General features: G+C 41.7%; 2 protein-coding genes across 18 annotated transcripts; both read right to left on the bottom strand.

Annotated features, from left to right (window-relative positions):
* Window positions 1-401: 401 nt before the first annotated feature.
* LOC136779776 (zinc finger protein 271-like) lies at window positions 402-10,278 on the bottom strand. Of its 11 annotated transcripts, none has more exons than XM_066737562.1 (10): window positions 9,935-10,277; window positions 8,557-8,661; window positions 7,356-7,751; window positions 6,172-7,113; window positions 5,854-6,098; window positions 5,634-5,701; window positions 5,436-5,549; window positions 3,990-4,211; window positions 2,367-2,752; window positions 402-2,266 (listed from the first exon to the last, which is right to left on the bottom strand). In XM_066737562.1, the coding sequence occupies exons 2-10, from the start codon at window positions 8,605-8,607 to the stop codon at window positions 1,793-1,795; spliced, it is 2,898 nt and encodes a 965-aa protein (XP_066593659.1). In that variant the 5' UTR covers window positions 8,608-8,661; window positions 9,935-10,277; the 3' UTR covers window positions 402-1,792. The 11 variants fall into 11 exon arrangements, with proteins under 11 accessions (XP_066593659.1, XP_066593658.1, XP_066593661.1 ...); XM_066737561.1 differs by having other exon boundaries at window positions 5,436-5,701; window positions 7,356-7,562; window positions 7,644-7,751; window positions 9,935-10,276; XM_066737564.1 differs by having other exon boundaries at window positions 2,367-2,584; window positions 5,436-5,701; window positions 9,935-10,278.
* A 378-nt stretch (window positions 10,279-10,656) lies between these two features.
* On the bottom strand, window positions 10,657-25,355 carry T48 (FU domain-containing protein T48). Of its 7 annotated transcripts, none has more exons than XM_066737357.1 (5): window positions 25,026-25,355; window positions 12,732-13,050; window positions 12,513-12,665; window positions 12,283-12,427; window positions 10,657-12,006 (listed from the first exon to the last, which is right to left on the bottom strand). In XM_066737357.1, exons 1-5 carry the CDS (start codon window positions 25,111-25,113, stop codon window positions 11,362-11,364), a joined length of 1,350 nt encoding a protein of 449 aa, XP_066593454.1. In that variant the 5' UTR covers window positions 25,114-25,355; the 3' UTR covers window positions 10,657-11,361. The 7 variants fall into 7 exon arrangements, with proteins under 7 accessions (XP_066593454.1, XP_066593458.1, XP_066593457.1 ...); XM_066737361.1 differs by lacking the exon at window positions 25,026-25,355 and adding an exon at window positions 20,153-20,302; XM_066737360.1 differs by lacking the exon at window positions 25,026-25,355 and adding an exon at window positions 18,702-19,239.
* Window positions 25,356-25,758: the final 403 nt, after the last annotated feature.

The raw sequence follows: 25,758 nt of genomic DNA, 5'->3' as shown, positions 1-25,758 counted from the left end.
TATTTTTCATCCGTTCCTTCGCCAGTTTTTTTTTTTTTTTTTTATAAAGTCGAAGCGATATTTACTCATCGAGATACAATAAAGCAGCCTCGCAAAAATAATTAATCAAAACTTAATTAAAAAAAGTGTTTAGTCGCTTTGACTAAGGGTCAGTTCCACCAACTATTTAACGAAGGTTTAATTCGTTAAACTCTGGTTAAACAATAGCTCCTATTGCATAAACTATGCTATTTTAACCAAAGTTTAAGTTAACTCGGGTTGGTGGAATCGGTCTTAACAAGGAAGATACAGATTTAATTTTAGCAGTTTTTCTGTTAAGCGTGAAACTAAATCTCTTAAAAGCATAAACCAACTCTTAGTTTTATTCTTGTAACATATGATATTGTTAATAATAATTCATATAAACATTATTTCTATTTATTTCTCAATTACATCTCCTTAGCAGATTAAGAGGGCAATGCCCGCGTGTAAATTGGGGGCAATTTTTTACACGTGCCGTTGTATAAATTGTCCCGAAATATCGAGGTGTGTTTGCGTTTGGATTTTCGTGTTTTATATTTGGTATATATACATAATATATATATATATATATATATATAAGCGAAAGCAATATATAAATTATACATATATGTTCCTTTATTCTGTACGGTATTTCTTCTTAGGAAAGGCTCTTTCCCGTAGAGATTATAATGAATATTCCCTATGACCAATAACAAAGATAGGTTGATCAAAACTTGAGAGCATCTTGTCCATTGTTTCCAACAAAGAACAAAATTATTCAACGCTTCGAAATCTAACTATGAACATTGGCCTATGTCCGAAATAGTTCCAGAATCGCTTAAATACCCATTGGTACACTGAATTTTATTCTTTTTTACTTTGAATAGTACACGATAGCTAACTGCAAATATACTTATTAATATTCCTCGTAATATATTATATGAATCTAGATTTCTACAGAGTTCTGTACTCTTAATGTATGCACGCGTGTTAATAAATCTATAATCTGTATATCTATCATTTCTATTAGATAACTATTATTAATATTATACATAATTATACGCGCCTGCCAGTTGAACAACGCACAAATCATGCGGTTTCTTAAAAGTGACAGTAAAACCATTAGATTTGATGCACTATCCAACTGCACAAACAATTTTTCCCTTAGAACTATGTATGTACGAAATACATGGCCTTATATGATCGTTAATTATAGTGCTGAGTTTCCCTTTTTAATGATATATATATATATATATATATTTATTCATTTATTTATTTATATATATATATATATGGGAAGTAAAAAGTAACATTAATCATTAAAAATTAAAGTTAATTACAGAGGTCCCTGATTTCTCTCGCAGGATATATATTTTTATACTTATTTTTTATATATATATATATATGTATAGATCTTTATTAACGTCTATGGGAAATACATAAAACGCGCCGAGATGCCCGGTTACCCATAACTTTTCAAAATTGTGCCGTGGTATACCCGAACAGAGAGATTGAACGAGAACGCAAACAACGCAATCTTCCGAGGCCAAGCCATATTGCACTCGTTCATTACACTAAATTAAAGAAAATATTATCTATGGTTAAATTGGTGAACCACTGCCTTTCTTTACAGCCATGGTGTATCATCCGAGCAAATAGAAAATAGGTGTTGGTAATGCCAAAAGATTTTATATTCATTTAGGATCTAGAGTCGATATTTCGCGCCGCGCAAAGATGTATGGTAGACAGCACTGGGAGTTTTTGTCAAGAAAGCCAGTTGCGTAGAGTTATTCTAGTAAGAGGTGAGAACACCGGGCGGCGTTGGTACGACGACTGTATGTTGAGGGACTACGGAAGGTGCCGGTGGGGCAAGAGGATGGCCCACGAGAACAGCGGCTGCTGGAATCGGCAGGACTCCCGATTGAGGAATGGCAGACGGCGTGCTGACTTGCGTTGGTGGTCCTTCGGCTGCGTGCTTTCTTAAGTGTCTCAACATGTTGCCCTTCTCGACGAAGGTCTTGCCGCAGTCAGGACAGCTATGAGGTCGCTCGTCCGAGTGGGAGCGTCGGTGCGAGACTAGGTGACCTTTGCACATGAAATCCTTGGGGCAGAGGTCACAACGGAACGGTCGCTCCGCATTACTGCCCTTGTTGTGAGAGCGCATGTGGAACAAGAGATTACCCTTCAATGGGAAACTCTTGCCACACTCGGTGCATACGAACGGGCGTTCGCCCGTGTGGCAGCGCATGTGATTCACTAGGTGTTCCTGCAAAAGAATCCACAATCAGTTTCTCCACAATTTGTTTAGTCAACACAAATACGTGGAAAATATGCAGGTATTACAAGGCTTTTAAGATTCAACTCACCTTTCTTGTAAACGGTTTGGAGCAAACGTTGCAACAATGCGATGAATCTCCTGTATGCTGTCGGAGATGATTATTAAGGTGCTCCTTTCTAGTGAACGTTCTCTGGCAAAACTCACACCTGTGTGGAGATTCGCCAGTATGGATTCGCACGTGATTTGTCAAATGCTCCTTACGAGTAAATGACTTGGAGCAGAAGTGACATCGGTGTGGCGATTCGCCTGTATGTTGACGCACGTGATTGGTCAAATGTTCCTTCCTCGTGAAGGATTTCGTGCAATACTGGCACTTGTGCGGTGACTCACCCGTGTGCTGCCTGACGTGGTTCACCAGATGGTCCTTCCGCGTAAATGCTTTTGGACAGTACTGACAGCGGAAGGGCGTCTCCCCTGTACATTTTACAATCTCTTTTTAGATCAAAATTTTTAATTCGTCATTCAGACATGGAGTTATCCTGCACAAGGCGAGTTTTGCCTGACGCGATGCATGAACTGGCACGTATCGAATGAAGTTCTGCACACTTCGCTTCAAGCTTCCGAAAAACTCTTTTTTTAATTCTCTATACATTTTTCTTATTTTCTTTCTGACTTTTTCTCTTTCTCTCTCTTGCTTATCTTTGCGATACGCACTTTTATTACAGCAATTCTCTAGCATTTTCAATAAGCAGGGTAATTGCGATTGCCAGATAGATATCGGGTCGACAATATCTTGGGAGAAACAAAAATCCATTCGATATTACCACGTTCTTACATCACATCTGAGGAAAATCAACTTGTACAGTAGTAGTAGTAAATTATAGTGAACGTATACACGAGTTCATCTTAGCTTTCCTCGAATTCAGGACTTTAAATCTTTCAAGAGCAAATGCAGTAATAATTATTAATTTCATTTTTATCATCAAAAATATTCATTCAATTACTATCGAATCTAAGCAAAAAAATGCGTCTGACGGCAATGCATACTAAAAGATGTGATACGCGTATGAAGTATCCTATAATGAACGGTAAAGCTATGTACAAGTTTTTTTTTTTTAGCAAGTGAGCCAATTCGAGGCACGAAAATATCGATACCTCGAATTGGGGAAGGGACTCAAGGGATATTAATGAGAAAGCATTTATGAGAGCGGTGTATTAGGCAGAACTGCAAATGTCTCGAGAGAATCGCTGAAGTAGAGGTTAAGGTCCATTGAATTTTGAATATTTTCTGGGTGAACACATGCATTGATCATGATCGATTTTCGTGTTGGCCATATCACAAGGACCATCAGAAGAGTTCGAGGGTACACGAGAAATGTAAAGTTGAAGAGTGAAATGTCGAATCTTTAGGAATATGAGACTCGGTGTCTCGTTTTCCCAAAGACTCGTCATTTTCAGGATTTTAGGGAGAGATAGGAAGATGGGTATGGGGTTGAAAGGATAATGAGTCGCCACAGGGGTGATGCTACTGGAGATGAACGATGGCCCTGTGCGTATAACCACACTCTGAATGGAGAATGAATAAATGAGCGAATGGTCTGGGATGTTGTTCCAATGTTCCTAAGCTTAACTAAATTTGATGAATTATTCTTAGAGCCAAATATTGTAGGATCGGTTGCCCGTGAAGTGAACATCTGCCAACCGCTCTCACCTGTGTGTTGGCGGATGTGGTTAACAAGGTGTTCCTTTCTGGTGAACGATTTGGAGCAGAAGCCGCATCGGTGTGGAGACTCACCCGTGTGCTGGCGTACGTGGTTCAGGAGATGTTCCTTTCGAGTGAACGTCTTCGAGCAGAAATCGCAGCGGTGCGGCGTCTCACCAGTGTGCCACATTATGTGGTTCGTGAAGTGCTCCTTCCTCGTAAACGACTTACCTGCATTCGCAGCGACAGAGAAAAACCAAAATTGCAAGAATTCATTAGTTCATTTATCACATTAGGCTTAATTTGGCTTGTTTATGGGACGATTCCAATTCTATAATATACAGCAACACGCTGCTAATTACAAAGATCTCTACTTCTTGTTACTCGGAAATCTCAAAACATTTCTTTATTCTCGCTGTTTTGAAAGATTTGGAATTTTGAGAACCGGAAGTAAATGCAAAGTGCAACAGTATGGCCAGGATCCAAAAAGGTGGCAAATTTGAATTTTGAAATGCCGGTGTGTCTTGGGCTGCGCGTTAACGAGCGAGGGATTAATGGATATGAGTGGGCCTGGTGGATTAAAATGGTAAAATGAGCCTTTATCGATTAGCCGATGGGGGCAAGAGCCGTGAAGAGGAGAGATTATGGAAAAATAAGAAGCAACAGAGGGGAGAATACGTGTTAAGGTGATGATATTTGTACGAACCGCTGAGATTTACGAAGTAGCAAGTCATGCCATCACAGTGGGATGAGAAAATTGATGAAAAATGACAATTCGCAAGGGTGTTTAAAGCTGCAGATGCGAAAATTGACTGTATGCGACGCTTCTGGCGAGTGCAATCTCCGCTTGCACGCACACACTTGGAACTTTCACGTACAAGAATGACTCTAAGGTTAGAGGGGCGCTTTGTAAAGGAATGCGCGCGACCCGCGAGAGCTTCCGAGGGGAGGGGGAACTCGCGATGCGCGAGAATTGATCGCGAATTTTATTTCCACGCCACAGAACTTTGCATTACACCGACCATGAACCACCACGACCCTTCCCACCTAAACAAGCTCAAATTTTTCATTTAGAACGGATATTAATCTCATACTTTGATAACTCTGAATACTTGATCCAACTAAGGGATACTTACCTTCGATATTTCACTACAAAATTTATCAATCTACCATAGATTTCCAATTCAGTGGAATCGTCCCATCAATAATCAACTCAAAGGGCAGTTTTAACAAAAACAAAAGAGTTGATGAAAAACTAAAAAGTCATATAAATATCAATTCAGAATGTTATTCTGATGACAAGGAAATTTCAGAGTTGGACTCGAGTGAAAAATTTGTTATGGATTATGCCAGTTACTTTGATAAAAGATACCTAGATTGTAAATGATAAAGGAAATCATGGAAAAATCAGTATGTATTTGAAAATTAAATGGAGCAAATTTTGAGGGTACTTACCGCAAATCTCGCATCGGAACGGCGTATCATTGGTGTGGGAACGCATATGATTAGCAAGATGCTCCTTGCGCGTGTACTTCTTACCACAGGCTTGGCAATGATGGGGTGTCTCTCCTGTATGCCACATAACATGGTTCATAAAATGTTCTTTGCGAGTAAAGCTCTTCTTGCAAATATCACATCGATGTGGAGTCTCACCCGTGTGTTTGCGAACGTGATTTACCATATGCTCTTTTCGGGTAAATGTCTTGGAACAATACTGGCATCTGCAGGAAGAGAGACAATGTTAGAATTAATATATACAATTTACACATTGTTTCGTAGAGCTTCAACAGGATAAAAAATGAACACTCTTACAATTTTATGAGTTAGACAACTTTGCATACAAAGAGAATGATTAAAAGCTGTCTAATCTCACCTGTATGGTGTTTCTCCAGTATGACATCGCGTGTGATTATCTAAATGCTCTTTTCTGGCGAAGCTTTTGCCGCAAACGGTGCAGTTGTACGGCTTATCTGTAGCGTGTCTCTTCATGTGACGCTCCAGCGAAGGTCCATTGGCAAAAACGTGGAAACAAACAGTGCAGGTGAACATGGAGCCTCCCAGGTGGCATTTCCCGTGGCGAGTGAGGTCGTTCGCATTGGAGAACGCTTTGCCACATACCTGGGAAAGAAGAAAATCCGCATAAAAAGATTTACGACGATCGAAAGGAGGCTATTAGATTCGACTTGGTTACCTGGCACGTGAAAGGTTTTCGCTCTGTATGATATCTACGGTGTACGATCAATTGGTACCGGAACTGAAAGATTTTTCCGCAAATCTCGCAAGCGTGGCTGCCTACGGAGACGGGGGAAGCGCTGGGACCAGGCGTAGCTTCCCCGTCGCTCGATTTAATATCGAATTTGTTAAGCTGAACTTGTTGGACTATCGGAGTACCATTCTGTATGGTAGTAACCGTTTGTGTGGGTACTGTGCCACCCACGAGGGTAGTACCGGCAGCTATCTCGCTCTGAAGCTTACCGAAGACCTCGTGATACGCCAGCAACTGATTGATATCCTCGACATTGACCTTGTACATGTTCTGTACCATCTCGACACCCAAAGTTTTGGCTAAATCTTGCTCGTTACCCGCGCTGATCTTCACTACCGATCCATCCGCGGTTCTCACGTCCATCATGTGCCCACCTGGCTTCAAGTCCGGCACTTGGAACTGCGTCATATTCAACTGACGCAATTCCTTTTCCTTTTCAGGCTTCTCAGTGGAGTTCTGACTTCCGCTCTCGGCGGTGGAACTCCCGCTAATGTTTACACCGATCTGCTGCTGTTGCTGCATCAGACTCTGCTGTATATCCTGAGGTGTCTGCAATTGAAGGTCGCACTGGACCTGGCAATGAACTTGATTGTCGCTGCAGCGTTCAGTCGTGCAACTTCCGCCTTCGTCCTTCACTTTCTCGTCACGCTGTGCGCTTTGATTATGCGTTGGTCCATTGTTCTGGGCATTCTGATGATTCTGGATCTGATGATGAGACTGCTGCTGCTGCTGAGATTGTTGCTGCTGATGCAGCTGCTGCTGTTGGGCTTGCATTTGCTGTTGCATTTGTGCATGTGCTGCCTGTAAATGGCCAACCGCAGGAATGTGCTGCCCGTCGATGTTTAGCCCCGGGAGGGAGACTGGAATCTATGGAAGATAGAGAGAAAAGGAAAATGTTTATTAGTTTTATGTAATGAGTAAAGTGTGATGTTTGTATCTGGTGCTTATTGATCGATAAGAGAGTAAAGGTGAAAGAAAATTTTGCTTTCTTGCCAACTACTCACGACACTAAATATCACTACTGGATTTTCTGTGAGAAGCTAAAATTTACTGGACGAATGGTCTACGATGCATTGGATGGAACACTACGTGCTGGTACATGGACAAACCTGTGCAGTCGTTTGTAGGGAGCTGTGATGACTGGCACTGCTAACGGAAGGCTGATGGTGATGGTGAGACGTCGTTGATTGGTGATGCGAGCTGGAAGTCAACGCCATTTCCTGGGTCAACGAGGAAGGTGGTTCTTTGGAAGTTGCCTCCCCACCTCCACCACTCCTATTAGAGGAGTTATGGTGGGAATGGTGATAGACCGAGACCTGAGGTAGCGGTCCAGGAAAGAGATTGGTGAGGACCCAATATTTAGCTACCGAAGAGGCTAATGCTACTGCTGTACCTACACGTAGGTCTGCGGATGATTGAGGGTTACTCCCTACATTGCCAAGATTGGCTGTTGTAGCCAAACCACCTGGGTATGAAGGACGACCACTTTGACCCGTGTTTACATCCTACCAATATACATTCAGACTTTTGTACAACATTGATAGGGCATGCACAGCATGCACCAGGCGTCTTTTCCAATCAACAAATGCGCTAGTTGAAGATTTTCCTCTAGCAGCATCAAAGCTAACTATCTAACATATATATAAACTCGTGCAACCATTACCAATATTGGTGCTTTCCCTATTTACAAATGTTTATTTAAAGGATGGTTAACTTAGATTTTAGTTACACCCATCATTCCCAGTATCAGTTTAATAATTACTACTAGTGAAAAGACTAAACTAGCTATTCATTCAAGATTTTCTTCAAGACTACAGTTATTTTCTAAAAGTACATACTTGCTACTGTGCAAAAACAAAAGATTCTACTTAGTTGAGAAAGGCAAACTATGGGAGCTATGGTGAAGTAAAAGTATAAGCAAAAGCCAATTTAAAAATAGTTGCTATGGGAGATTATCAGATATGTATGGATAAGAGAGGTCCTCTGAAAAAGGAGGATAAGAGATAAATGGATATAGGGAGATAGATTATTTACAAGGTTGTAAACTGTTTCTACTTAAATAATTAAAAAATCATTATAATGTTTAACTGATTTACAAAATTGTTGTTTTATGAGGCTAAGTAAAATTAATAATGTTGTAATAAAAATAATTAACATAATTGAAATGGTGCGAGACAAAAATTAAATTATTTGCAATACCAAGAAATAAATATTTGTTAAATTTAAGAGTAATAAAAAGAAATGTAGACAGCACTTGTGCGCATTTGTGGTTTGGTGATTAGCCTGTTTAAAGCAAAAGTTCTTTCTCACCTCTTGTTGTGCCTGCGTTGTCGCTGGCAATGCATGCTGCTCACTGTTCATTTTGTTCAATAAAAGACGCTAATTAGCTGTCCCTGATACTTTTCATTTTTCACCCTGAAAACAATTTTATAGCATTAATAGATATACAATATTATGCAAAATTATAACATAAAAAAATTAACAAAGTAAAAACTAGGTAAACAAAAACTTCTTATAAGTTATGCAATATTCATAAGGTTAAGAGATAAATAAATTTCCAGATTAGGTAGGAACTGTCCATACTACGAACGAATCATTAATGTAAATGAAAAATCAATTGTTTATTTGATCTTTTGCGCGACTGCAACAGATAGGAAAAATATGTTTTTAATAGAATTTAACCTCAAAATTTCTCGTAAATATCTAACGGCGAATATGTAAAACTGGGTGAGATTAAAAGATTTTTCGTTTTGCTGATTGGCAAACCGAGACTTAATTTTAATTAAACGATTGGCATAAGGATCCGGCATAAGGAATACGTTTTTTGTTTGATGAGCGGGAAAGGGTGAGTCATCGGGTTTACGATCGTCGACAACAGGAGAAAAGCAGCAGCAATGAGAAAGGAAACATTTTCGTACGAACGGATATCGCATACCGGAGTATTTTTGGTAATACAAAAGGGCACGGGCGGTCTATAAAATTTTCGTACACCATCCTCGAGAGCTGTTATATAGACGACGCGTCAACTAAGCGGGGACAGGGGTCCACAAGATGGACGCCAAATTTCACTCAAAAATTCCTACACACACTCCAAAATATTTTCCTATTCGTGAGAATGGGATATTTGATACGAACCGATACACCTGTCATGAGAAAAATATGACGATTGATTAATTTATTAAAGAATCCGTAAAACTTCCTTTCTCGATTCTATCTCTTTTTTCAAGGACTTCGATTGTCCAGGAGAAGCTATTTCGCTTCACGTGGTGCAGCATCAACTGGAAAAATTGGATACTTACAGCAAATTAGCAAAGAAAACAGAACTTGTAAAAAATAAATAGGAAATATTTAGGTTATTTACTGAGGGAAAAATAACGAGCTGGAAGTGGAGCTCACGTGGTGCACCATCTACAGGGGAGACGCATCGATAAATCGAAAGGTTATTCTGTCGGAAGCTAAACTGTAGAAAAATCGAAGATAATAATTGTTGGCATCTTGCGACAATCGAAAAAAGGGAGATTAGAAACTCACGTGGTGAAACATCTACGGGAAAAGACATATGACGCGTCAATTTCAAGAAGGAGGACAAGGGGCCACAAGATGGAGGTCGTTTGTGAGCAAAGTAATGGAATATCGTTAGAACTTTGCAGGTTTTGAAGCAAATACGGTGTTGAGGAATAAAACTCACGTGGTGCACGGTGCCGTCGGCGGTTCTCGCATGTCGAGGCTTTACCGATGAGGCGGTTTCTGCACTTGGAGATGCGCGTCCCTGCAGGGGGGGACGCCTTTCGCCGCCTCTCGACGTCTCACCTCGCCAAGAGCACCCTCGAATCCCCGATAATGGCCACGCGACCCAACCCAACTCCTCCTCGGTAATATCAAATCGTAGCCTGTATCTCCCGGCTCCGAACACTTGCCAATTTCGCCCAACCGAGCCTTTTTTACCGCGATTCGAGCGATTTATCCGAGAACGGCCTGTATGCGGGCGGTTAACGCGAAATTCGATGACTGTCATGGCGTCCGTCGCCCACCCTGAGTTCTCGCGCCATCCACCACATTTTCCCACCAAACCATTTTCAATTGAATTATCGTTCCAAACCTACCTATTTCTCTACCATTTTCTATAAAAATCATTTTTCATTTGTTGAAAGCCTTTGTTTTTCCATTTGTATATATATTTTCGACAAATTTCACCCAGAATCTTTCTTTGGCTATAATCTGCTTGCGCGCGCAATTTCCGGCTGCGCGCGCAATTGACGGAATTCCTTGATATTTCCGGCATTTTTGGCACCAAAATTTAAAATCTCTTTCTACAGCCCACGCACATTCATCAACGCCAGGTAAAAATGGAGATTTTCTCATCAAATTTTCTATTAATCGATTGAAATAAATTTTCTACGCGCATACATGTATATTATATTTTTGTATTTATTACTAAAATATTCATATTTACATCGATTTGTACAGGCGACTGCACTGGGCAGGTGTGCAGCGATACGCACGGCTTAGGATAATATAGATAAATTTATGTCTAAATTTACTTCTATTTATAAAAACTTTAAACAGGGCTACAAAAGATCTCTTAACGTTTCTATAAATTACTAATAGAAAGTTTCTCTTCAATGAAAAATGGACGTTGGGTATAAAACGATTTAATACAACGTTGACTAGTACGCTAAAATATACAATAATTATGAATTAGTCATTTACAATATACGAATTAAATAAAACCAATATTTATACAAAGTTCTTTTAAATATTTGGTATCGAAGATTTGTTCTATCGTTAAAAGTACGTGCACTGTATTAAATGACAAATATAATACAGTGTCTGAGCAGAGACTCTTCCAGTAAAGACCGCAATTGCGTTTTTCACAAATTTTCATTTTCTTCAGAAATGAATTTTAATCTCACGGGGTGTCAAAGTACGAGGCTGAGCAGAGCCTCCTGAGCAAACTCATCATGAACACAATTAGAAAAATATAGATAGACATTTTTCCATTAATTTCATACGTATCCCGGCGATATGTTTGAATAAATTTCTGGATTATATTTTAAGCAGGGAGCCTCGGATTATTTGTTTAATGATACAAGATGGTAGATCGCGAGACATAGATTATAGCTCGGTAGTGATTTCATCCTGCGGTCGAAAACCAAGAATGGTAAAGTCGTCAATGAGGTAGTCCCTGCCAGCTGACCAATCGGACAAAATAGTATAATTAGCAGCTTCAATCGTGCTCTGAAACTCCCACTGAGGATTGATCTCTCGATCAAGGCCGTTAATATCGCAGTCTGGCCCACCAGGATTGCTATCCTGCACATTAGGATTGAAATTATGACCGAACGCCGATATTGAGAGCTCTTGGAAATTGGAGTTGTTTGGTTTGGAACGTTTCTGGCTCCCGTAGACCAAAGGGATCGTTTGGCCCATGGTTGAGCTGTTCGGGCTGAGTTTCTCATTATACAAACTGGAACTGTTCTGCCCAAGGCTGGAGCCAACGGGGCTGTCTTTTGTGTACTCCAAGCTGGAGCTGCCGGCTATGCTAGATTTATCGCTTGCTTGAAACGTCGATAGTGGCAGGTTTGCTTGGAATGTCGTAAGATTGGTCGGTGTGCCTCTCGATTCAAACGCCTGGGGTGATTGTGGAATCACTGCTGGCTGTTGTTGTTGTTGCTGCTGCTGCTGCTGCTGTTGCTGCTGCAGTGAATTCATTTGGACGGATGATACCGGCTGCTGTAGAAACGTCACTAATTGAGCCACCTGAAAAAGACCCTTAAATCAAAACGGGATCTAGAGGTATCCTTATCTACAGAATTATATACATAAACTATCTCTATCCAATCTATGAAATAGAAAAGTTACATAACCGAAAGTTTGCTTTCCATTATAATTTGTTTGGTAACTACATCTCATTACAACGACTCACCAAAGTGCTTTAGTGACTAGCATGAAAAAGATTGGAATATTAAATAATAGAGTTTGGATCATTATGACAGAGAACAAAGAAGCATCTCTGTTCGTGTATAGTCTACATACTTCTGGTGAACTGTGCCTCTTGTACCTCCTGAGCAAACGTTCTGCCCAGGCCAGCAGTCTTTGCCAATCATCCGGTGGTACTGGAATCTCCTCGTCTCTTTTGTTCACCAAGACTAATATCCTGGCAAGGTCTCGAAGAACGGGCCTGTCGAAAAGTAAATAAATAAAATCAGCCCAGACACCGATAAGAAAAATAGATGAATAGATCACGAAGGATGAAGAAGGATTACCTATAAGCCTGAATACCAACGGCACCATCGCCATTTGTCCCAGAATAGTACAGTTCCCTGACTTGTCTTCTGGTATCATTGAGCATCGCTAGAAAAGTGTGTCCTTCGCTTCTGAGCGTGGTCAGATGCTTCAAGAACTCTCGTCTTTCGGCGCTGCAACGAAAAGAAATTTAATAGTACAGAGTAGTGAAATTTTCACGTTAATTGAAGATAATATACCTGTCCTCGTACTGTTGAGCGATCTTGGCTGCTTTCTTTTTGCGCCTATGCATGACGATGACGCCGCAGAGGATTATGAAGATGCAGATGGTAGCTCCTGAGACGACGCCGACGAGGATGGCAACTTGGCTGCCGGTCAGGCCAAACATGTAACCGGTCTCCTTGCACACTCGACCCATGTACTCGTCCCTAGTTGACCAATTGGCGGTGTGTCCTGGTGGACACGTGTCCACGCAAGATCCCTGATGCAATAACACTGCGCAGCGGGCACACGTCCCGTCCCTGCAACGTTTGCAGCCGTCCTGACCTTCCACGCATTCTGTAAACAAACACATTCTTAGTATCCTGTATTACTCTAGTATACTATGTTAAAAAAAGCTGGCACTCATTTGAGAGGGAGATTAACATGGAAAATATTCAGCTGTAACCAATTGGAAGAAATAAAGCGAGGCAGGAGGACATTGGCCCTTTGGTCACACAGAGAATGTCCCACTTTTCCCACAGGATATTGACTGGACATGCATACGCGCGAATTCTACTCTCCAGCAACTGTGATCCATAGCCCCAAGCTATGGGCCATTGCTTGGCACACATACTGCGTACGCACACGCATACTGCAGAGAATTCACGAGTACTCGAATTCAATGCCCTCAAAATTTCTTCCTCAACTTTAACACTTTCCTCTCTTCGGTACACATTTCTAACCTCTTCTGTTTCTCCATAAACTTCTTCATTCTTCGCCATAGCTATGATTATTCATGCTATTTGAGCGTAAAATTCTCTCGCATGGCCATTAATTTAGCAGCAAAAAGTCTTCTTAGAACGTGTTTATCTTCTTCTATCATTATACTGGCGCGTAGTAAAACGCGATGATCTCAGGGATTCTCAACCTTTGTTTGAGATCATCTCAACGAGAGAAGAGTCATTATAGGTTAGTCACGGTCACTTTGAACCCTTTGAACGAAGCTACGACGATTTTTCCATTTTGACGATGTTTACGCGATGCAGAAATCGAAACGAGTAATAAAGGAGAGTGTCGACGAAGCACGCGGGACAAAGATACACGAACCATTGTTAACCTCGAAAAAGGACAGTGTTGAGGCTGAAACGTGGGACAGTGAGAGATCGAGCGGGAAGGATCGGGCCTGCGCGTGATTTATGAGAGTGGGGAGGGGGGAGGGGGGCGACAATATTGTCAGAAGGATTTGGGGTTTGGTTAGGAGGAGCGGAAAGTCAACTCGGTAGAGAGTAGCACCCGGTGTGTTGCGTCAAACTTCATAACTGTATAACCAAGCGTGTACGCAAAGGTGCGGGTACACGGCGTGTGAAATACACGCGCGGCGCGTCCACTAGTCCACTTCACAGTTCCCATAGTTCCATACACGTCTATCGTCCGTTCCACGCGCGGCGCGTCCTCGCTTGTACACGCACCACACGCCGCGCGTTTTTCACGCGTCGTGTACCCGCACCTTAACCATGTTGCTACGTATACAGGGTGTGTCACTTAATTGGCACTGGAACATAAACATTAGAATTCAATTATCTCCATAACCATAAAAGATACGAATATTTTGCACAGGGCCTTTTCAAACGCAAATGAACAAAACTTTCGGAAATATCTATGGAAAAATTGTTATCTTTCACGGATAAGAGAGATTAATGAATTATTACATCCACGCTCTTGGGACGTTTTGTAAGTAAGTATACACAAAGCCCGGACAGGACAATTTTGTACGGACTCTTTCCGTTCCCTTGTGACTCGCGTGTAACGCTACTTGAAACAATTGATGCCGTGATCTTACGACCGATAATCTCAGAATGTTCGTATTATCGCAACAGCGAGTTTTGCGTAGCGAGAGTAAAAGTAGCGAAGGAGAGATTTCCTGGAGAAAAACAAGGGAGAGAAAATAATGAAGAGGAGATATAGTGTAAGAAAAAGTGCAACGACGATATTCGAACAGCCTTGCAAGCCTCCGCAATGAACTCGATAAATTTGATTACGCTGCAGTGCAAAAAGGCCTTGTGGGAATGGGATGATTCATATGAGCCGTCGGCGAGTTGCAAATAATGCAATATTAGAACTTGTTTAATCGACCATGAGGAAGAGGTACGTCGGCGGTTTTCTTACACCTCTCACGTGCTTTTTCTCTTCGTATAAGAAAGAAAACACTTAAATATCGAACATTCCTTTCTCCACAATTCGTCTAAACGGGTTGATGGGAAGCTCGAGTACGGTGCACGAGACAGGCTGTTCTCAACCTGGAGAATGTGGCAGTGTGGCACTGCTCTGTGAGAGCCACATAATCGCGAAGGTAGCAACCACATTCCTCATAAGCACACTAATGACCCTCGACGGGAATCCACTTTGAACTTGACGAGAATTTGCGAGAAAAAAATGCGTAACAAAGGTGATTTTTCTCGCGGGAGGAATTCGGAAAGGGATTTTTTCCAATCGGATAGGCGCAACGATCGAAAGTCGTTATTATGATTTTCTTCGTGTTGTTTTGCGATAGTAGCACAGGTGTTTCAGGAAGGTCACAGATAATACTCCAGGGGTTGAAGGAGGATGGAAAAATGCGAACGCACGAACAGTCGGTAGGCACGAAGGTGTACCTTCTTCTTGTTCCTCTTCTTCTTCGTCTTCGTGTCTAATGAAACCCTTGGCTCACAGTCAGCTTGGCTATTCCACCACTTCGCAGCATCCAAGAAACCTTGGCAATATCCGAAGGCCGTTATTAATCCGAAACCATCAAGAATTTCTCTCGACTCAATTTCAAACTCAATGTTCCCTGAACTCGTGGAATCTTTACGCTGATCAAACTCAATTTAAAACAGCAAATTGCAACGTGTGAGAAAAAATCAGCCGACGAGGAAAAACGGTCTGGCAAAATTTGGCGAAGACCGAAGCGTCGTTGCAATGAAATTTCATTAGTGGCTATTGGAATACTTTCCATTTGGAAGAAAAACAATATTATCGTACCGCGTTCGCTTGACGAAACAAGAAGCGTATTGGGAACTCGGGCAAAACAATTTGCTGCTTTTCCAGGTAGAGCGGCGTCGATTATTAAAATTCGCGGAACGGCCGCCGGCTGAATAACAAGGGTATTGGCGCTGTAACGCGCTGTTTTTCCAAATGTTTTTCTCGCTCGCTTTGAAATTCGCCAGTTTTTCCTCGAGACGAAAGTCTGCACCACGCGAGTTTGCTTCGCGTCCCGGATCCAATGGGACATTCGGGTCACGTGGCCGGACAAACTTTCCACACTCGGTCAATTTAACTATCAGGGACGACGATCTGCGCACTCCAAAGGCTCTTCCTCTTTGCGAAACAACGCTACAAGTAGGAATTGACACGGATTCGCGAAACTCCGTCGACGACGTTCAAAAATTCCGTCCCGGACGTCCATCTTGTTTTTCAAATTTTGCCCGGTTCATTGGACGCACGGTGGCTCCATCGGTGACGTAATCTACTACGTCATAATTCACTTATGACGCGATGGATCACCGAGGAAGATCGTAAATTCAGCGAGCAAATTGCATTTTCTCGCTGACGTAAGAGATTTGCGTCAACCGGTGGGGCGAATTCGGCGCTTTTTTCGTCTCCGAAAGAAGCGATTGAATTTGCTGAAATAGCGAGCTGAGGAAGTGGTGGAGGTAGAGTGTCGAGAGGAGAGACTCGTAATTGTTTCACAGACCATTAGAAGCGAGGAACAGCTGTTGCTGGCTGGTCCGTGTTACGAATCCGCTTGAATCCAGCATTCTTTGGATAGAACGGGACATAAATATTTTGAAACTGGTAGTGGAAGGTAGAACAGGATGAAGATTCCAGTGGACAGCCAGCACGTTCCAACACGTTCTACATTGAATTCAATGGACACACTCTTGTGTTTCTATTTTTCCGACTTCTTTCTCGGCTTTCAGCCTGAATTCCTCGACTGAAAAAACAGTAATCCAGACTCGACCCGAGAAAAAGAAACTCGCGACAGGTGACTGATCCGTGAACAGAACGGACCCGTGAATCACCATCCGAAATAATACGATAATCCGAGGTCCCTGGTAGCACGCGTAGTGTCAAAAATGTTCCTAAAACGTTCCAACGTGTGAAATTGGTCGCACAGGAACGTTTTGTACCCTACGCATGCTACGTGGGTTGCTATCCGAGCCTGAACAATGCTACGCACGAGCGTTTCAACGACGAGAATTTAAGTGGACTGGAATTGAAACAGACGAGAGAATCCGCTTGTCCAATAACCAACGCGAACTCTATTAAAATCCAGTGGAAAAAGGAGGAAATCTCTCCAGTTCATCGAATTTAACGCGCAACGTTTGGTTTTTACAGCTTCGACTGCAACCGAGAATTTTTTCCAGCGAGACAAATTCATCCAGAAATTATGCAAACGAGCTTTTGCTTCTCCACGCTCGACTCGCTTTTATATTCTCGTATCGAAGTACCGAGGAAGAGAAGAGGAGAGGCCGTTGGTGAATATAATCGTCTCGAATGAGCCGGAAGAGGGACTGTGCTGAGAGAAAATTGCGCCGGATACGAAACGGCGTCGTTAAATCCGGAAATTTTGAGGAATAATCGTCGGGAGACACGTGATCTCGGTTCCGCAATCGTATACTTCGAGAATCAGGGGTGGGAATGGTTCCTGTCTAATCGCAGCGCGGTTTCAAAGGCTTCCACGGAGCACTGAAAAAAGAAAAAAATGTGGTGAATAAAATGACATTGCACAAAGAAAGTTCCCTTGGATCTCCGATTAAGCCAGCTGTTTCTAAAGAGAGAAACGCTTCGGAAGAGCGGAGGATGAGTTTTCGCGTAAAAGATGGTAGTGTCTCTGTTGCTTATTTCTGTATATATGGATGAGGAATGCTTACCATCGAGACACAGCTGTATCTCGAACGAACCAGAAACTATAGGGTATTGAGGGAAAATTGCGGCAGACACGAAACGGCGTCGTTAAAACCGGAAATTGACGAAATAATCGTCGCGAGGCACGTGATCTCAGTTCCGCAATTGTACATTTTACAATGGAACGAAGAAAAAGTTCCGTCCTCGTCGAATCGCACCGCGATTTCCAAAGTTTCAGCAGCGTACTTTTTCCCTTGGTAGCCTGCTATATTTTCCTCGCGGAACGTCCACTTTCCAAACGACTTCCGCTTTCGAAACTTTCCGAGCGACTCTGCGCCAATTTCCCTCGGCTGCAGTCCACCGATGGAAACGGATATTGCCGTTTCGTCGGGATTTCGTATATTTACTCCGCGCTCTTAAAGAAGAAACCAAGAGAAGATCGATTTCATTAATGAAATATCAACCGGTCTCTCTCTTAGAAAGTTATCGGTTCTACGGGGGAGAGAGAGAAAGAGAGAGAGAGAGAGAGAAACCTCTTTCAGGTGACATAAGAATTTTTCAGTAACACTGGAGATGGATTTTCAATGGCACAAAAGTACAGAAGAGTTCCTGGTGTATCCGGTTCAGCAATTTGATCAACTAACGAGAAGTACGAGGCATCAAACCAGGAACCTTTTCCAAGGATTTTCTGCCATTTCGTTCCTCCATCGCCACAAGGGAATAGGTTTTACAATTTAATCGTCGTTGCAGCAAAATCTTCAGCTATCCTCGCCAAGTCCAGCTACCATCATCAGCCACTGACCACTGCTATTAACCGTTTGCCAGCCCTTCGTTCCACCAAGATCCAATCTCGCTTGATACCTAATTAACTCGACGAGCAATTACGTATGTTAAATCGTTGTAAGGTACTCCAAGCACAATGAAGTTCTACGATAAAATCCATCTAATCTCTACTGTCTTCAATTAAACATTTGCATATTTCCAGCAGCTTCCCTCGTCAAATTATCCTAACGACGAAACCTTCCTTCTTTTCTCTCTCTCTCTCTCTCTCTCTCTCTCCCTCTCCCTCTCTCTCTTTCATTCTCTTTTATCTCTCCCACCATGCTTGTTAATTTTATAAATACGTTTTCAAAATTCCACTCCGTTCCTCTCTTTGTCACATGGTCCCCTTTCAAGAGTTGTTGAAACGGGAAGTTCTTTTCACTGTTTTGATATTGAATGTTTTCCAGGCGTCGTCGGTGGAACTGCTTCATTATGAAGTAGGAAGAAGATGAGGGGCCTGGTTGAAAAGAGCCCCGTTACAATCTCGTAGATCATGATCGACTGGATGATCTTGTCAAGCGGCTAACGCGTTTTGTCCTTATCGGTTCGTTCTCCAACTTGCAGCAGCTACAGAGTGCGTAACTGTACTCGGGGAGATTTACTCGATTTACTCCTCCGACGTTGTTCGAAGGTCTCCTCTTCGTCTTGGAGAACCGGTCGTTACGCAACTCGGCCGTAATGCAAGATCTAGCTAGTTTTACCAGTGTCTACAGTTATGATCATCGCAACTGCGTGCCAGCTTCAAAATTTTCCATCCATTTCCAATCGTTCCACTCCTTTCAATTCGAGCTGCAATAAAATACAAGACAAACTTTTCATTAAACACTCTCTTTCTATATATTTTTCTATTCTACTCACTCCCGGTACAGTTAACTCACCCATACACACATATAATGGTCCCTCCACAGAATTCTAGTTGCGCACGTGCTCGGGATCGAAAAAAGCAAGCTCAAAAATCCAATCAAACTCCCCCCAATTCAACAATAGACTCTGTTTCCGTCCAGTTTTCAAGTTCAGAATTTTGTTTGATTTCTCCTACGATTGTCTGGATGGTCCATGTGTAATTAAATCGGTTCGAGGACGGAGATGATTTTCCAGACTGATTCTTGTTAGAATCGGTTAGCGAACTTTGCGGTTGCTGGAAAAATGGGACGAAATAGAGCGGAGGAAAGGATAACGGAAACGATGCAGCGATTCTTCAGAGAGAGAGAGAGAGAGAGAGAGAGAGAGAGAGAGAAACGTTATTTTATTTTTATCGAGCAATATCAGAATCGCAGGTTTCTCGAAGAGCGTGATAACGCGATAATGACGAGAACCGCAAGAGCCCAGCCTGGAGGAAGCGTAAACGAAGAAACTGTGGAAATGGTTGATCAAATCTCCGTGACTCTTTTAATTAATATCATTCCCACGAGTATAGATAATTTTGCAGAAATTTCTTTCGACGACCCTCGTTGTTCGCGAATCGATAAGCATCGATGAGTTGTCAGCGGATAAACAAACAGAAGAAGAAGAGGAGGAAGAATGAGGAAAAGGGCGCAGATGTTGCAGTAGTGCAAGGCGGAAACGCTGGGACCGGAAGTAGATAGCAAGTGTGTCACGTAAAACGTGCACTCGCTCGATAAAGGCGCGGTTGTCTCCTGGGACTCGCAACTTACGTGCCTTAGCGTTTCAAAACAGTCCGCAATCTACATTCATTTTAATACAATACCAGCAAAGCAGCAACTCGCATTGAAAATTCTTAGAATTTTAATACCTCCAGACAAATCCTTCCACGAACTTCAACGCCAGCATCAATTTTTTCCTCCGCACACTTTTTCTCCGTGTATACGCTTCTTTGTTTACCTTCGGCACAGCGAAGCGTGGAGCGAGCAAGCCCGGCGAAGACTCCGCTTCGGGTCGTCACCAAAACACTGCGCGCTTTCGACCGAATAATGGAATAAATAATTTAACGCGTTTCTGCACTTTGTCGAGCGAAACAGCTGCTAAAAAACTCAGGCAAATTTATTCGGCGCGAGTTCGATTTTAGTAATTCCCCATTTGTTTCCAAAACCACCTAAACTACCGTTTCCCGTATATTCTCCAAGCAACTTAACCTGTCTCCGCACTTTGCTAAACGCGAACAAGCCACTTCCACAGTGAACTTTGGAACAATGGGCGAGCCTTTCCACAGGCTATCCAGTGCTCGTATCAAGCACGGATTAACAAGCTACCATTTGGCTAATATCCGAGTTCTCATTACGCGCTCGAAATGCTAATTGCACGAGCGCGTTAATTTACGAGAAGTCCCGTAAGCTTTGTTGACAAACGGGGAAGAAAACAACAATGGCTGTCCGATACAGCGATTGCTCGGATATTATTGCGTCGCGTCAACGGAATATACGTGTTGTTTAGGGGGGATTATGGACAGGTATATTGCCAGTGACAGTTCCAATAGCTGTGTGTGGCGAGTGCTGAAAGAAAAAGGGTCAGCTCGCTGCTGCTATTACGTGGAAAATTCCGGTCAGCCGATACATACAGGCTTGGAATACGTGGAATAAACGGTACCCGGTAAAATCCGACGCATTTAGAGAGGACACGCGCGACTCTCGGGCCTATAAACCACGATAAAAAATATAACAGATTTTATAACGGTAATATACTATATATATATATATATATATATTAAAGTAAACTGCAACGAGCACCATAAGGAGTCACGTTTTTGTTTACATTCGCACGCTTATTCTCGCTTGTTATTCCTTTTTCAAACTTTGTGTTCTTTTAGCACTCTTCTAGACCTTCTCTCGATAAACCTTTGCGTCGTCCCTCTTCAATATTCTCACAGCACCAATTTTCTTCCTTCGTCTTCATCCTCGTTTTCCCTCCAATATTCCATCTTTATTAAATTCCTTCTCTCGCACATCGAGTTTTCACTTTGGATCTGAATTGCAATCGATTTTTCACTGTCCCAAGAAGATCATGGAGAGCTCGGGAGCACCGGATATTATTTTTATCATTGCAACACGACCGTTGTTGAAGCTAACGTCGATTCTCGTTTCTCTCGAATAATCCTTCTTTATTAAACCCTTGGAGTATATATATATATGTATTGAGAAATTAACCAAGATCTTCGTACAAGATATTGTCAAATAAATATTAACTTGATATATTAATGAGATTTAATGAAATGAATTAAATTTATTTTGAATAAAATATTTCTTATTAATCCGATAACTCGTTAAAATAAAGTACGTGATTAATTAAAAATTATTCAAATAAACTTTTATTATCATGAAGTGATTTTTTTAGTATTTGTAAATAGACTTGGTTTCCAATCGGGTTCATGGGTCCAAGAAGACGAAGAAGAAGGCTTGGTCGAGCACTAAAAATTATTTTTACCATTCACGCGTCTGTTCCAAAGAAGTGGATGGCAGCTTTGGATTTCAGGGATAGCTTACACTGGATGAATCCAATAATATGGGGTAATCTTTCCATCTGGGCAGAGTGCGCTGGTATATTCTAATATCGAACGAGAGCGTGGCACACAGGATGCTGCCATTTATCCATAAAGGTCGGCTTGCAGGCGTTGCACGTTCGCACGGAATACGTGCCATTATTCCTCTCCAATTTAATATCAATCTAGAATTGTTAACGTTACAAAACGGGAACTGCTACGGAGCTCAATCTAGAAATTCCAAGTTGAACGACCGCCTGAATTATCCACTTTGGTAAGTCCAAATTCGCATTGATCGAGGCGCCAATTTCTCGCGTCAATCGAACCATCCAGAACATTTGCAGAAACGTCGAGAGAAAATACCGCGGTCATAAAATATACAACATAACGAATTCTCTTGACGCAACTATTTTTGGCCAGTAACTGTGTTTAATTAATTAAAAAGAATGTTAATCTTCCCATCTAACGATCACGGCCTGCACCGAGCACTCACACAGGATGCTGCCGCTTATCGAGCTATCGTGTGCGTGTTAGAGCACACCGAACACAAGACACACAACGTTCGCTGTAATTTCACGGCACGATAATACGCGGAACACCGAGAATTGTCCGAAAAAAAATAAAACTATGAGCGAAGATGGGGAGTAGAGTGCGATCGTTGGAACGCGAAACAATTTCGAGTAAAATATCAAAACAGAGAAATTAATTCAGCTTAGACAGAATATAAAATATATGTTTACATAGTAGATAGGAGTTGAAAAGGAGGATTAGCGGAGTACGTGGAAAAATTCGAGCAGGCCGAGATACACAATGGAGAGAAAAAACGTGAGTCACGGAAAGTTGTAAACAAGGCACTAGTACAGCGTTGTTTGGCACAGGCTCATACCAGAGTAACTCAACTGGACCAATCTCGTTGCTCTTGTGTCTTCAGTTGGATTGGAAAAATCTTGCCGAGCTTCTTTATAGTCGATTAATATCCTTTTTTGACACTTGGAGACTTTTTCTACGGTGTTATATAAGATGATACTGCATTATCCCACATTATCCGTAGCTCTGTTTCGTCGTTATTAAGGCAGTAGCTCGTGCTGGCTGGCTGAAAACGTCCGATAAGGTGTCCCGGCACGTTCTCCACGACCTCGCGTTGTAATTTGCTAGTCGCCGCCGTCCAACACTTTTATTTTTCGCTCCGGGTACTCGGGAAACTACCAGCGGAACGATGACCAGGCCTTCAATTTACTCGTCGATTTTTCCTCGTGAAAAAATTCAATATCCCCATCATTATTAATCGATGCTGGTGCTGAATGCAATTATTTTGATTAAAAGTGTCTAATCGGATGGATATAAAGGCTTCTTTGCAATTCAGTAATTTCTTTGTGATAAGAAATTCAAAGGATTCTGGTTGAATTTATGTGTACTGTTGAGGTAATCATCTATAACGAGAGAGATCGTTCGATGGGTTAATTAAATTAATAGTCAATTAAATGGATAATGATGAGTTTGGAGAGTAGTATTGGGAGGAGGGGGGCAGCTTGATGTAGAACGTAATATGGGGGGGCGTTTATTCGTGGTCAATTGGACTCAATGGTAGGGACATACGTTAATTGCCATAAAGTCCTTTCCCCAGAGCGAAGTGCAACTGCACCGACGCTGGTCAGCTCCTCGAAACTAATTGTTACATAATGTGACGGCAGGTGCAACGCACCAGAAATCCTCTACTCGTGCCAATGGCGTAACAGTCTCGTGCGCCGCCATTTTTCTACAGAATTCATTGTCTTTCAGAAAAATATTTAGAAATTTTCTGTCCAATTGACGATCACACCTTTCTTGAAATGAATATAAATTATAGTCAGTATTGATACAACACTACACGCATATTAAAAGAAGTTATGTTTACTCGCTAAACTTTTCTCCATTTTTCTTTCCACACCAGGCCTTTTTTCTCAACGGTTTTTCACTGTCTCTAAAAGCAAGAGTGACCAAAATTTTTGTCACGACCATCGGACGCTTCTGAAATTTTTGACGAGTCAACGCTGCTATTCGAAGCCAGCTTCTGTAGAAGTCAGGTCTTTCTTTCCTAACCTCAAAAAAATTGTAGATTCAGGTTTATCGCAAGGTTCGACGATTTTCTTGGATTGTTGCGTATTTTCAGTTTCTGGCGCAAAGGTTACTGATTGGCTGCTGTGGAGAGAGATTAGGAGTGCCTGGAAGTGAAAGGTGGCGGTTTTTGCGCTCATTCAGACTTCACGGGGTGTTGGTGGGTCTTGCTAGAACGATATGTGCTCGCCGGCCCTGACCAATGCAGAGTGCCGCGAAGCGAACCAAGAATCAGCCGGGGAAAGGAACGATTTGAACTCCGCTACGTGCCAAGCACAAAGGGAGAGAGAGAGAGAGAGAGATAGAGAGAGAGAGAGGAAAAATCACCAGTGGAATCCAAGATCTTACGTTAGAGCTCAGGAAGTGACTTCATCTGGCTCAAATAATAAAGCCAACAAGCGATAAGGCCTTTTAGGAATTTTGAAACTTATCAAACACTGGTTAGCTTGCTGCGAAATACGTATTTTTGCTTTGATCTTTGGTGACTTTAGTTTAGATCAATTTTAGACACACAGCGTCAGTCTCGAATTAACTGGAAAGGAAGAACATTTTTGATGATGAGCTAATTCGGGTTTAACATCCCGTTACATATATACATATATACAGATTCTACTTAACACTTAATCTACTCGAACCTCTTTACCAGAATGAAAACACAATACAGCTTTTATTTATGTTCGTTTATGGTACATCCTTTTACTACTTTGGTTCAGTCATCTCAATCTTTTAATATAAGTTTGCATTAGTAGTTATAATAAGTCTTCATCGGATCATCGTCCTACTTCCAGTCCATTTATTTTGGTCAATCAATCCGACAAATATGTCTTCTATACTCAGCCGAGCTAATTAATTTGCAAGATTCGATTATTTCACCGTGAATAAATTGTAACTTCCTTGAGAGACGAAAATAAAATTCCATTTACATATCAAAATGGGTCAATTCATTCTCCTCCTTCAATCGATCAATGTTACATATTATAGTTTCTTATTTCTTCCAATAGGTTACTGAATTTTTACCAATAATAGTTTTCTCGTAGCAGGTAACGGGAGTCCACGTGTGTTTGACGGGTAGGGAGTGTTGCTACAAGAGGTTTCTTACCCTTGACTGGTTGTTGAGCCCAGGAGTAATCCAGTAGGAGACACAGGAAGGCAGCACTGAACTTCACCAGTGTCGCAAAACTACCCATATTGAGTACACATTATTCCCGTGTCAAAGGTAGGAAAAGAAAAGCCAAGGGTATTTCATAGCCACCGTATGGCCACACGGCGGCATCAACGAAAAACGAACGCGTCTGCGTTTACCAACGATGCCTGACACACTGAAACTGAAGCGACTGTAGCTATAACTTGGTTACTGCAAAGAGGGGATAGCTCTAGTTCCCCTACCAGCTCTTCCTTTACCAATCCCATGAACATTGTAGACTGTAGAGGACATTTGCCCTGAAAAATACTGCTGAGACTACGATTTTCCTATTAAAGATAACTGTTACCTTCAAACGAGCCTTAATAAATAACAATTATTCATGATGATAAACATTTTTTCATACCTCATGGTCAAATGCTTTTTCTTCTGATTCTAGGTTATTTAATAACAGTGTTGTATTCAATTATCTAACGTATCTTTCTTCATCTTGCAGTGAGATTTTTCTATTGGAATATCTGTGTGTGTGTGTGTTTGTTGCTAATTCTGTTTAATTAGATTTATCGTATTAAAATTACGCGGGATGAGAAAGTGTCGACATCTAGCGCTGCAGGCCGTGAAGCTTTGAAAACGAATGGTAACTCAATTGACTAAAATTACGACAGGTGGAGCCCCGATACTTTGATTAAAA

This window comes from Prorops nasuta, unplaced genomic scaffold (genome assembly GCF_024137725.1).
Source record: "Prorops nasuta isolate Cenicafe-Biocafe unplaced genomic scaffold, Cenicafe_Pnas_1.2 PNAS00017, whole genome shotgun sequence".
Classification (NCBI taxonomy): domain Eukaryota; kingdom Metazoa; phylum Arthropoda; class Insecta; order Hymenoptera; family Bethylidae; genus Prorops; species Prorops nasuta.
This window is presented reverse-complemented; position numbering and strand designations above follow the sequence as displayed.